The sequence below is a fragment of the Nerophis lumbriciformis genome, linkage group LG11 (genome assembly GCF_033978685.3).
Source record: "Nerophis lumbriciformis linkage group LG11, RoL_Nlum_v2.1, whole genome shotgun sequence".
Lineage (NCBI taxonomy): Eukaryota > Metazoa > Chordata > Actinopteri > Syngnathiformes > Syngnathidae > Nerophis > Nerophis lumbriciformis.
Window position 1 is genome coordinate 42,300,828 of NC_084558.2, and position 13,281 is coordinate 42,314,108.

General features: G+C 39.4%; 1 protein-coding gene across 7 annotated transcripts in view; it reads left to right on the forward strand.

Moving 5' to 3' along the window:
* The window catches only part of fcho2 (FCH and mu domain containing endocytic adaptor 2), a 195,596-nt gene that overhangs the window by 79,817 nt on the left and 102,498 nt on the right, over positions 1–13,281 (forward strand). For all 7 annotated transcript variants that reach the window (XM_072914142.1, XM_072914143.1, XM_072914144.1 and 4 more), the window contains exons 9-12: positions 9,465–9,509; positions 9,602–9,671; positions 12,919–12,940; positions 13,194–13,250. In XM_072914142.1, coding sequence (XP_072770243.1) covers positions 9,465–9,509; positions 9,602–9,671; positions 12,919–12,940; positions 13,194–13,250 — 194 coding nt within the window. The remainder of the gene's footprint in view (positions 1–9,464; positions 9,510–9,601; positions 9,672–12,918; positions 12,941–13,193; positions 13,251–13,281) is intronic.

Below are 13,281 nucleotides of genomic sequence, written 5' to 3' on the forward strand. Positions count from 1 at the left end.
TCTAATTAACTCGAAACACCTGCAAGGGTTTCCCTGAGCCTTTAAAAACACTCAGCTTGGTTCAGTAAACTAAATCACAAGTATGGGGAAGACTGCTGACCTGACTGCTGTCCAGAGGACCATCATTGACACCCTCCATCAGGAGCGTAAGACACAAAAAGACATTTCTAAAAGAGCAGGCTGTTCACACAGTGCAGTTTCAAAGAACATTCACAAAAAGTCTGTTGGAAGGAGGAAATGTGGCAGGAAACGCTGCACAACCAAGAAAGAGGACCACAGCCTTAACAGCATTGTGAAGAAGAGCAGCTTCCAGAATTTGGGGGAGCTTAAAAGACAGTGAACTGAAGCTGGAGTCCAGGTATCAAAAGCCACTGTTCACAGACGTGTCCGGGAAATGGCCTACAATAGCCGTATTCCCATAGTCAAGACAACGGAAGAAGCGTCTGACTTGGGCTATGGAAAAGAAGCACTGGACAGTTGCAGAGTGGTCCAGAGTCCTGTTTTCAGACGAAAGCAAGTTTTGTATTTCATTTGGAAGTCAAGGCGCTAGAGTCTGGAGGAAGGCTGGAGAGGAGCAAAATCCAAGTTGCTTGAAATCCAGTGTGAAGTTCCCACTGTCAGCAATGGTTTGGGGAGCCATGTCAGCTGCTGGTGTTGGTCCACTGTGTTTCATCAAGTCCAGAGTCAATGCAGCTGTGTACCAAGAGAGTTTAAAGCACTACATGCTTCCATCTGTTGAAAAGCTCTATGGAAATGATGATGTCATTTTCCAGCATGATCTGGCACCTGCCCACAGTGCCAAAACCACCAGTAACTGGTGTACTGACCATGGCATTACTGTCCTCCATTGGCCTGCCAACTCCCCTGACCTGAACCATCCATCCATCTTCTTCCGCTTATCCGAGGTCGGGTCGCGGGGGCAGCAGCCTAAGCAGGGAAGCCCAGACTTCCCTCTCCCCAGCCACTTCGTCCAGCTCTTCCTGTGGGACCCCGAGGCGTTCCCAGGCCAACCGGGAGACATAGTCTTCCCAACGTGTCCTGGGTCTTCCCCACGGCCTCCTACCGGTCGGATGTGCCCTAAACACCTCCCTAGGGAGGCGTTCGGGTGGCATCCTGACCAGATGCCCGAACCACCTCATCTGACTCCTCTCGATGTGGAGGAGCAGCGGCTTTACTTTGAGCTCCTCCCGGATGGCAGAGCTTCTCACCCTATCTCTAAGGGAGAGCCCCGCCACCCGACGGAGGAAACTCATTTCGGCCGCTTGTACCCGTGATCTTGTCCTTTCGGTCATAACCCAAAGCTCATGACCATAGGCGAGGATGGGAACGTAGATCGACCGGTAAATTGAGAGTTTTGCCTTCCGGCTCAGCTCCTTCTTCACCACAACGGATCGATACAGCGTCCGCATTACTGAAGACGCCGCACCGATCCGCCTGTCGATCTCACGATCCACTCTTCCCTCACTCGTGAACAAGACTCCGAGGTACTTGAACTCCTCCACTTGGGGCAAGATCTCCTCCCCAACCCGGAGATGGCACTCCACCCTTTTCCGGGCGAGAACCATGGACTCGGACTTGGAGGTGCTGATTCTCATCCCAGTCGCTTCCTGAACCCCATAGAGAATTTGTGGGGTATTGTGAAGAAGAAGCTGAAAGACACCAGACCCAATAATGCAAATGAGCTAAAGGCCGCTATTGAAGCATCCTGGGCATCCACAACACCTCAGCAATGCCACAGGCTGATTGCCTCCATGCCACGCCGCATTGATGCAGTAATCCGTGCAAAAGGATTCCCAACCAAGTACTGAGTGCATTATGCATTAATTGACATTTTCAAATGTTTGATTTTGTTTTGCTGTTATAAATCTTTTTTTTTTACTTGGTCTGAGGAAATATTGTAATTTTTTGAGATAGGATTTTTGAGTTTTCTTAAGCTGTATGCCATAATCAGCAATATTAAAACAACAAAAGGCTTGCAATATTTCAGTTGATGTGTAATGAATCCAGAATGTATGACATTTTCATGTTTTTAGTTGCATTACAGAAAATAAAAGACTTTATCACAATATTCTAATTTTCTGAGACAGTCCTGTATAACTGTGACTTATAACTGCTAATATATGGAAAATATATTTCCTTCCAAAATTTTGTGGGTGCGGCTTATATACCGGAAATACGGTAATCACAGGTGATTACTCACTTGCATTATTAGAATTTGCTGAGGAAAAGAACCAATTGTTGTACACAAATGCTATTTTATTGTTAAAATGTCATCCAGGAACATTTTTAAACGTTTTACTTGAATGCATGTCATTTATTCACCAAGTTAGCTAGTGACACACTTGGTAATGTTTTAATGATTTTGTTTTTTAAGTTCAACAAATACCATCCACTTCTTCACCGCACTGGTTGGAAAAAAACAAAGTTAGCTCAATTTCTAGCTATAAGCTTATGCTCGCAAAGTAAGACGGAATGTTTTTGTCAGATCTTACGGGGTTCATTATGAGATTCGCTACGCCAACTTGGGGTCGGGAGGATCGTAACACAAATGTTTGTTCGCAAGCGTACCAATTAGTCAAGAGAGAGTTGTCATCTTGAAAACCTTGTTATCCGGGGCGTCCGTATCCTGAGGAACCACTCTATTCCAATTTTAGAGTTAAATTAACATTGCACTTGAAACAGAACATTTAAAAATCATAACATTTACTTGAACTTTTTTTTGGTTTTGGCTTTTTTAAGAAAAAAAAATTGTGCCACACTTTTTCAGTCATATCAATGACACTACAAAAAGCAGTTTTTCTCCCTGGGTGCACAAACGGCATTAGTTGCATCAACCGAACAAGTTGTCGTAATTCTAGGGCTGGGCGATATGGATGAAAACTGTCGCATGATATAAGTGTTTTATATATTGGTGGATGTCAATAATTATTGATATTTTTGATGACCTATCGAAAATAAGGACCAGGACAAAGATATATGAAATGTAAACATTTTTATTTCAAATTTAACCTTCGTCTGATTATGAACTGCAAAAATAGCTGTCTAAATATAGGAAAAAAAAGGACTGGATTTTCAGGAAAAAAAATACTAAAAACAAGTTAAATTAACTAGCTGCATTGACAGATAATTTTACCAAATAAAACATCCTAAATTAAGGTTTGTATTTCTAGAATTTAGCAGGACTTTTAAGATAGAAATAAGTGCTTTATTCTAAAAAACAAACAACATTATTCAACTTGCACTTCTTAAATTAAGCATGCTCCAGATGTTGCAGAATCTTTAAACAATATTTCCTATGTGGGGAAAACCTAAATATGTTATTTGAATAGTTATCTTCTCAATTTTAACATGTTTACACTAAAATACAAAAAATATAATTATTCATGCTAAAATTAAGATTAGTCAATGACTAAAAATAAGTAAATAGGTCATAACACTATGGACGTTTCTAGAAATAAAATGTAAAACCTTGGCAAGTGGCAAATCAATTGCAGTGTAATCCCCTTATCTATCAAGGCAGAAAGTAAAGGAAATGTCAACACAAGCATGGAAAACACTCAAACAATGTAAACAAAATTGTAAAATCACATTGAACACTTGAAAAGTGTTAAAATAAAGGTGGGAAAATAAGGAATATGTAAGAAATGCTTAATAAAGTGTAAGAAAATAGTCCAAAGTATGAAAATGTAAACATAGAGAAACCTGAGAAGAACTTTTTTCTGCAGGTTTAGTGCCAGGAAGTTACAGCTGTGCTCTAAAGGGTAAGCGCAGCTAGGGTATTGTGGTATTACCGGTCTTGGTGGGGACGAGCGCCTTGCATCATTTACAGACTACATTGGTTTGACTACGGTCTTTTTGGGGAAAAAAAAATCCCCAAAAACTGCCATACTGACCAGGTGATTTCCGGTTTAATCCATCATTTCTTCATTTTTACTTTCTCTTCTCACTCCATGCAAAGAATCAACCGCCAGTCAACAAGACTGATACTGTTAACCGATTGGCTGTAAGCGTGTTACTCCCATTTCCTGTGTTGCTTGGTTACCAGAGAGCGAGTGCCTTTGTCCATGCAACCAACTTTGCTTCCATATTTCCGGTTTCTTCCGACAAAGAAGAAAAAAAAAATTATCGAACGCTTTATCAAACCCCTTTTATTATTGCTATCGGTTACGTGTCTATCATGATATTTATTGATATCATTTACTCCTCCAGCCCCTAAGTAAGTCCTAAGGTCCACCACAGAGGACACTGGAAAAAAACACAACATTTCTAACTTTTCAAAACACAATTACTGGAAAATATATTCACTTGGCGGCCAGAAAACACTATGGCAGACGTAGTGTTTTGCATTGTAGGCTTTATTCTAAAAAAAAAAATCTGGTTATAAAAAGTGGTGAAATACTGTAAATTAATATTTTTCCCGTTTACTGTCAGTCAGTGAAGGCACCATGAGGATGTTTACAGTGTCGGTGCTCCCACGAGATGCTATTTTTAAAGCTAATTGTGTTTTGATTGGCATGAAACACACACACACACACACACACACACACACACACACACACACACACACACACACACACACACACACACACACACACACACACACACACATTTATTGATATCATTTAATCCTCCAGCCCTAAGTAAGTCCTAATGTCCACCACAGAGGACACTGGAAAAAAACACAAAATTTCTAACTTTTAAAAACACAATTACTGGAAATATATAATAACTTGGCGGCCAGAAAACACTACGGCAGACATAGTGTTATGCATTGAAGGCTTTATTCTAAAAAAAAATCTGGTTATAAAAAGTGGTGAAATAAAGCAAATTAATATTTTTCCCATTTACTGTCAGTCAGTGAAGGCACCATGCGGATGTTTACAGTGTCGGTGCTCCCACGAGATGCTATTTTTAAAGCTAATTGTGTTTTGATTGGCATGAAACACACACACACACACACACACACACACACACACACACACACACACACACACACACACACACACACACACACACACACATTTATTGATATCATTTAATCCTCCAGCCTTAAGTAAGTCCTAATGTCCACCACAGAGGACACTGGAAAAAAACACAACATTTCTAACTTTTCAAAACACAATTACTGGAAAATATAATAACTTGGCGGCCAGAAAACACTATGGCAGACGTAGTATTTTGCATTGTAGGCTTTATTCTAAAAAAAAATATGGTTATAAAAAGTGGTGAAATACTGTAAATGAACATTTTTCCCGTTTACTGTCAGTCAGTGAAGGCACCATGAGGATGTTTACAGTGTCAGTCCTCCCACGAGATGCTATTTTTAAAGCTAATTGTGTTTTAATTGGCATGAAACACACACACACATTTATTGATATCATTTAATCCTCCAGCCCTAAGTAAGTCCTAATGTCCACCACAGAGGACACTGGAAAAAAACACAAAATTTCTACCTTTTAAAAACACAGTTTCTGGAAAAATATAATAACTTGGCGGCCAGAAAACACTATGGCAGACGTAGTGTTTTGCATTGAAGGCTTCCTTAAAAAAAATCTGGTTATAAAAAGCGGTGAAATACTATAAATTAATATTTTTCCCGTTTACTGTCAGTCAGTGAAGGCACCATGAGGATGTTTACAGTGTCGATCCTCCCACGAGATGCTATTTTTAAAGCTAATTGTGTTTTGATTGGCATGAAACACACACACACACACACACACACACACGCACACACACACACACACACACACACACACACACACACACACACATACACACACACAGTAGTAGTTCGTGCAGTCATTGTGTATTTGCCGGCGGTTAAGGGCCGATATTGCACAGTAGAGTAGATCAGTCATCGGTGTACTTTATCCACTTCACTTGGCGTGATGCGCGCCTCTCGTGACTCGTCGCTCGCCCGGGTTTCGGCTGGCGCTGCACACGCCAAACAATGCATGCTCGCGACCGGCGTCCTCTGGGGCTGGGAGTCGGAGGGGGCGGGGTGGGCCTCCGCGCTGATGCAGCCGCTAATGTATACTTTCTGAGTGAAAACATCGTCGGCTTTTGTTATTTTCGGGTCAAGGCGCGTTAGCGTATCGGGCACATTGCCGGAGGGCGCTGCCTCTTTTGCTCATCTCGCAAGTGGCCGGGCCTTCCAGTAGCCGTAATTTTATAATAGGCCTTATTTTTTAAATAATTCACCTTTTTTTAATCTATCAATGAGGATTTGTGAATGCTCACCATTCAAAGTGAACCACAGTTGTCCCTCGTTTATCGCTGTTAATTGGTTCCGGACTTGATCAATTAATTTGCCCTAAGTAGTAAATGGTAAATGGGTTATACTTGTATAGCATTTTTCTACCTTCAAGGTACTCAAAGCGCTTTTGACACTATTACCACATTCACCCATTCACACACACACATTCACACACTGATGGCGGGAGCTGCCATGCAACCACGACCCATCAGGAGCAAGGGTGAAGTGTCTTGCTCAAGGACACAACGGACGTGACTAAATTGGTAGAAGCTGGAGATTAGAACCTCAGGTTGCTGGTACGGCCATTCTCCCAACCGAGTCACGCCGTCCCCAGAATCAGTCACTCTTATTCAAATATTACCAGCGTTTTAGCATAAAAAAGCTGTTTATGACCTTTTTAAGTTTTTCAACATTATAAGAGCCCTCTTCTAGATAGATTTGAACCAATACGGTACCGATTTCCGGTACCTGGGAATAGATACTGGTACCAATTTTCGGTACTTTTTTTTACATTTCTGAGTCTCATTTGCTAGTATGACAACAAGTTGCAAGTACAGTTAGACATTAAACGGCAGTAGTGTTCAGTTTATGGTTTGTTGGTCATTTCAGTCTTAGTTGTCTGTTGCACCCTACAAAGTGTTAATACTGTAAGTATTGTACTTATTACACACCAGCTGTTGTAACGTGCATCTTAGTTATTGTTTTCATTCACAATTTTGAAGGTGTTGATATTAACAAGTACAGATGTCCGATAATGGCTTTTTTGCCAATATCCGATATTCCGATATTGTCCAACTCTTAATTACCGATACCGATATATACAGTCATGGAATTAACACATTATTATGCCTACTTTTTGTTGTGATGTCCTGCTGGATGCATTAAACAATATAACAAGGTTTTCCAAAATAAATCAATTCAAGTTATGGAATTAATTTAGGACCCAAAACAATTGTAGAATGTGTTTTAAAAATACAAATCTGCGGTGTGTTGCAGTGGCAATATTTGGAAGGACAAATGGTTCTATTATCAAACACCCAAAGTTTGACCTGGCCATATCACCTCCATATTTGGTGCACCTGACAAGCATGTGTGCGTAAAATTAGAGCAAATTGGCAAAAAAAAACCATCATACTTTGCGGAAGGCTGACACAGGAGCAGGAGTTAGCAACTTATTCTCCATAATTAACTGATTATTTGCGTAATTATGATAAAGCCGGAACCTCGGTTGACGAACTTAAATTGGTTCTTGAACAAGGTTTGTACATGGAAAAGTTTTTATAGTGAAGCAAATTCCTCCATAAATAATATGAATAATGTGTTCCAGCCTCGACAAAAGTCTACATTTTAGTGAAAGTTTATACACTTTGAACACAAAACAAAGTGCTATACAGTACTGATCTCTTTATTACCAGGCTAAAAGCCTACTCAGTGGCCTAGTGGTTAGAGTGCCCGCCCTGAGATTGGTAGGTTGTGAGTTCAAACCCCGGCCGAGTCATACCAAAGACTATAAAAATGGGACCCATTACCTCCCTGCTTGGCACTCAGCATCAAGGGTTGGAATTGGAGGTTAAAACACCATAAATGATTCCCGGGTGGTATTTTTCTGTAAAAAAAAAAAATAGAAATATACATAGTTTGTCAATACTGGCATATTACTTACAATAACAGGCGGATTGTTTTTTTTTTTTACAGATAATGTCTTCAATTCTACAGTTTTATAAACTATTTTAAAAAAATAGAAAAATTACAGTATAAATTTAGAGTAAATTAACCATAAAAATAGGATTTTTTTTTTTACAGTGTATAAAAATGGGACCCATTACATACTCGTGTGTGTGTGACAATCATTGGTACTTTAACTTTAAAACGACAACCACGAACAGCTGAACTGTGCTATATGCGCTGCTCTGTCAGTCAACACACTCACAGAAGACCATTTGGTGCCCCCACAAACAGTGAGAAATCACAAAAACCCTTAACTTTAACAACCATTTTGCTTCAATATCGAACATATAGAAAATGTATATCCACTGACGGTAGATTAACAAGGAGAAGCTCAACATGAATTGATTAACGTGGACCCCGACTTAAACAAGTTGAAAAACTTATTCGGGTGTTACCATTTAATGGTCAATTGTACGGAATATGTACTGTACTGTGCAATCTACTAATAAAAGTTTCAATCAATCAAACGAAAGGAGAGAAAAGAGCAGACAAAGGGGGAGGGGCCGTGTGTATTCTCACTGAACGAGAGGTTCCTCTTCTCCACTGTGAAGTAAGTCCGATTTGGCACCAAAAGCCTGTTCTCATCACAATTTCAAACTTGCTTTGGTACCAAGCTGGCTTCTTCCCTCTCTTCAATACGAGCAGGCACAAAATGGCTGCCAGCGGGACCCAAATTGAGTGAATGCAGTGTTCGTACACAGCGCCTTTCAAAAGTTTTGTAAAGTTCGCAAATAAAGGCGTTCTTAAATCGAGGTTCCACTGTATTATCCAATGCATTCCTAATACAACCCATAGGGGGCGCCACTAATGATATGTAAACAACATGCACTCCTTTGTTCACCTGACTGTAAACAACTCCTATTTAATTGTTAAGGTTGCTTCCCTTGCCTCTGCATGTTTGTGCCGTTTCCCTCGTGACCTCTTGCCTTTTTACCCCCCTCTCTTTCTGTTTTCTGCCAGTGAAAAGTCAAAAAGGGCATCTCTTAAGCCCGTGAGCAGATTTGTAGCCTGTGGCTTTAAACACTTCACTGCATGTAATCTTGGACTTGTTTGTCTTATTCTAATAGGGTTAAGTGACTTTGCGTGTCTGCTGTCGGCAGGCCGCGCTCTTCTACTCGCTTTTAGACCCCTGCGTCAATTAGGAAGCCATTTGGGACTTGAAATGTGTACCCTCTGTGTGTGTGTGTGTGTGTGTGTGTGTGCTGTGACGTGACGTTATGGCCGCTCTCTGCGACGGCCACCAGACGCACATTTGACTCCGTTATTGACCCTGTCTGCCCTGTGGGATCAGCCTCGCCCTGTTTGTGTACACTTTGTGCAGCACGCCAGCCCCTGTGTTGTGTATTTGGGCGTGTGTGTGTGTATATGTGTGCGATTATTGCGTGATGTACATTCACAGCATTCACAGCGGTGGGCCATTGACCCTTTATGTGCCAAATGAACCTAAAAGATGTGTGTGTGTGTGTGTGTGCCTCATTAGGACCCATTGAGTTTGAGGAGTGCAATGCTGCTATTGCTACCGAAGGTACGACTTTTGCAACATGTGCACAGGTTGAGTCATAATGATCATAATAATAATAATAATGGATCACACAGATGATAAATGTTTGTGTTAAGGTGCCAAACCCAGGAAGAGGAAGCCTTTCGGCATCCCAGGACGGAGGAAAGACAAAGACACAGACTCCACGTACGTAAACGCTGTAGCAGGGGTGTCCAAAGTGCGGCCTGGGGGCCATTTGCGGCCCGCAGCTAATAAAATAAATACCGTATTTTTAGGGCGCACCGGATTTTAAGGCGCACTACTAAATCTTTTTTTTAACATATAAGGTGCGATTATAGGGCGCATTAAAGGAGTCATATTATTATTATTTTTTTCTAAATGTAAAAGACTTCCTTGTGGTCTACATATTATTTAATGGTGGTTCTTTGGTCAAAATGTTGCATGGATTATGTTTTACAGATGCTTTCTGACAGTCGCTTCCGAAAGCGCCGTTTTGTGGGCGGTCTTATTTACGTGGCTCAACTTCGGCAGCGTCTTCTCCCCGTCATCTTTGTTGTAGCGGTGTAGCGTGCAAGGACGGGAGTGGAAGAAGTATCAAAAGATGGAAAAAACTGTTTTGATGACATTCAGGCTTTTTTTTACTTCAATCAATAACGGAGCAGCATCTCCTCATCCGCCGGAAATGTGTCCCGTGAAAAAACGTCCGACCGGAACTCTCTAATAACTAAAGTTCCTTGGGTGAATAATGTAAACTCACTACACCGGTATGTTTTAGCGCTTTCATGGCGAGTTTACTGACAGATATAAGTAAGAACTTTATACTACTTTATATTAGAAATGGCAACAGTAGAGGGTGAATGTCACATAACAAGAAGATAGAGAAAAAGAAGAAGCGTATCGACTACGGTGTTGGCATGGACTACAAAGGGGGACGTGTGCAATTTTTCAGGATTTATGCAGATCCCAAATACAGATCAGCAGGTACCAGAATGTAAGAAAAGTTGCTTTTGCATAATATTGCGAAACAAAACGCCAGATGATATGTCTTACCTTATACACACACCATAATAATACTCTTATGTTTAATGCGCCGACAATCCATCAAGCAAGTCGTACTAAAACATTTTGATAGATTTTTTAACGCCGTGTGTAATGTTCTATATTTTCAATGGAACATATAAAATGTTGGTGTTGTTTGCTTGAGTCATATTGCCATCATAGTGCAGTCTACACATATCTCTTATATTTGACTGCCATCTACTGGTCACACTTATCATTACACTATGTACCAAATAAAATTGCTTCGAGTTTGGTAAGCAAAACCAGAATTATTCCGTACATTAGGCGCACTGGGTTATAAGGCGCACTGTCGAGTTTTGAGGGGGGAAAAAATATTTTAGGTGTGACTTGGAGTCCGGGAAAATACGGTAAATAAAATAAACATTTAAAAAGTGGAATTAAAGAGCAAGCAGGTGTAATGTAACGAGAAAATGTTGCAATATCCACACTAATAACACAAAGCTGCCATGCGGGCTTTTTTTTTCTTTAAAACAGTCATTACTAAAAAAATAACAAAAACTTATAATTGAAGGATAGATCTGAAGTAGATCTACAGCACTGGTTCTCGAACTTTTTTCACCAAGTACCGTGTCTGAAAACAGTACTACCATAATGGCCAACATTAAAATACAGTAGCATAGCAGGCATAAGTATTCATTAAAAACAAGGCTGAGGTTTTATTTAACAAGTATATTTAATATTTTTGGCCATTGTAACATTACACACAGTTCGAACAGTAACACTGTGTTTGAGAATAGGAAAATAAAACACTGGAGATTTTTTTGTCGTACCACTCTATGGAGCTGGCCTACCACTAATGGTATACTTACAATCTACAGATGTAAGCGTTGAAAGTAAACATAATATATATTGATATATGACTTATTTTTAACACTTTTAGGAATGAGGCGCTAGATTTAGTGTGATTTTTTTCAAAAAATAATAATGAATCAAAATCAATGCTGTTGACCTATTTACGGCTCCAATTACTTCAAATCAAATATTGCATTTTGAAAAATGTTTTTGGGGAACATATTGTATATTTAGTTTTTTTTGCCATAAATAACAGGGTTTTCTATGGTGCAAAAAATGGCATTGAAATAACTTTATGGCAACAGATAGATCTAAAGTTTATCAATAGATATTTAAGTTTTGAAAGTTAAAAATAATATATTTATGACTTATTTTTAACACTTTTAAGAATGGGGGCCTTTTGAATCCCTGAGAGATTTAGTGTGATTTTTTTTTCTTCCAAAAATAAGAATGAATCAAAATCAATGCTGCTATGAATTATTGACCTATTTACGGCTCCAATTAATTCAAATTAAATATTGCATTTTGAAAAATGTTTTTGGGGAAAATATTGTATATATTTTTTTTTTGCCATAAATATAACAGTGTTTTCTTTGGTGCAAAAAAAGGCATAGAAATAACTTTATGGCAACGGATAGAGCTAAAGTTGATCAATAGATATTTAAGTTTTGAAAGTAAAAAAAATATATATTTTTGACTTATTTTTAACACTTTTAAGAATGGGGGCCTTTTGAATCCCTTAGAGATTTAGGGTGATTTTTTTCCCCAAAAAATAATAATGAATCAAAATCAATGCTGCTATGAATTATTGACCTATTTACGGCTCCAATTACTTAAAATCAAATATTGCATTTTGAAAAATGTTTTTGGGCAAAATATTGTATATTTATTTATTTTTGCCATAATAACAGTGTTTTCTTTTGTGCAAAAAAGGCATACAAATAACTTTATGGCAACGGATAGATCTAAAGTTGATCAATAGATATTTCAGTTTTGAAAGTAAAAAAACATATATTTATGACTTGTTTTCAACACTTTGACCAAGACTCTTTTGGGTACCTGGGACCTTTAGTGTGATTTAAAGAAAAAAGAATCAAAAGCAATGCTGTTATAAATCCAATTGCTTCACATCAAATACTAAATTTTTTTAAATGTTTTGGGGAAAATATTGTATATTTTGTGTTTTTGCCATAAAAACAGGGTTTTCTTTGGAAGAAAAAAAGGGCATACAACAAAACAAATTAAAACGTCATGGCAAACAAAAAAAGTACAAACTTCATGGTAATGAAGAGATCTGATGTTGATCAATGGAAGTTAAACAAATATTCATACATAACTTGTTTTTAACACAATATACCCATTTGGGTCCCCGGGACTTAAAACATTCACCAAAATTGAAGGGAACTCTCATGGTTTTGAAAATTAAAAATAACAAAACGGGCCCTGCATGCTTTTTTTTGTGGCAAAAGTTTGGACACCCCCGCGCTTTAACGAGTGCGCTTGACAGGAAACACTTTAGGTCATCTCATCGTGTTTCCGTGTCCCCCTTTTTGTCTTGCAGGGAGTCCACAGAAGTCGAGAGCGTGAGTAAACAGCCCGGGAGTTTCCCCTCCATTGCTGCTTTTCGCTTGTTATGTCAAGCGTCGTGTTGTCATTTGCCATGTCCAACAGCAGGAGGTGGAGGAGCTTCACGCTCATTTTGTGCTGCTGCTTACTACTCTGACATGTGACTCTCTCTCCCTCTCGCTCTCTCTCTCTCCCTCCCTGCTTCCCTCTTGTTTGTTTTGCAGATTTGCTCATTCATTCATTGCTTTTCTCTTTTGTTTATGCTTGTAGAACACTGCCAATGGCGCTCCCCCCGGATACTACGGGGCCATAGACATCCAGAATGCCGTAAGCAAGCCAACACACACACATACACACA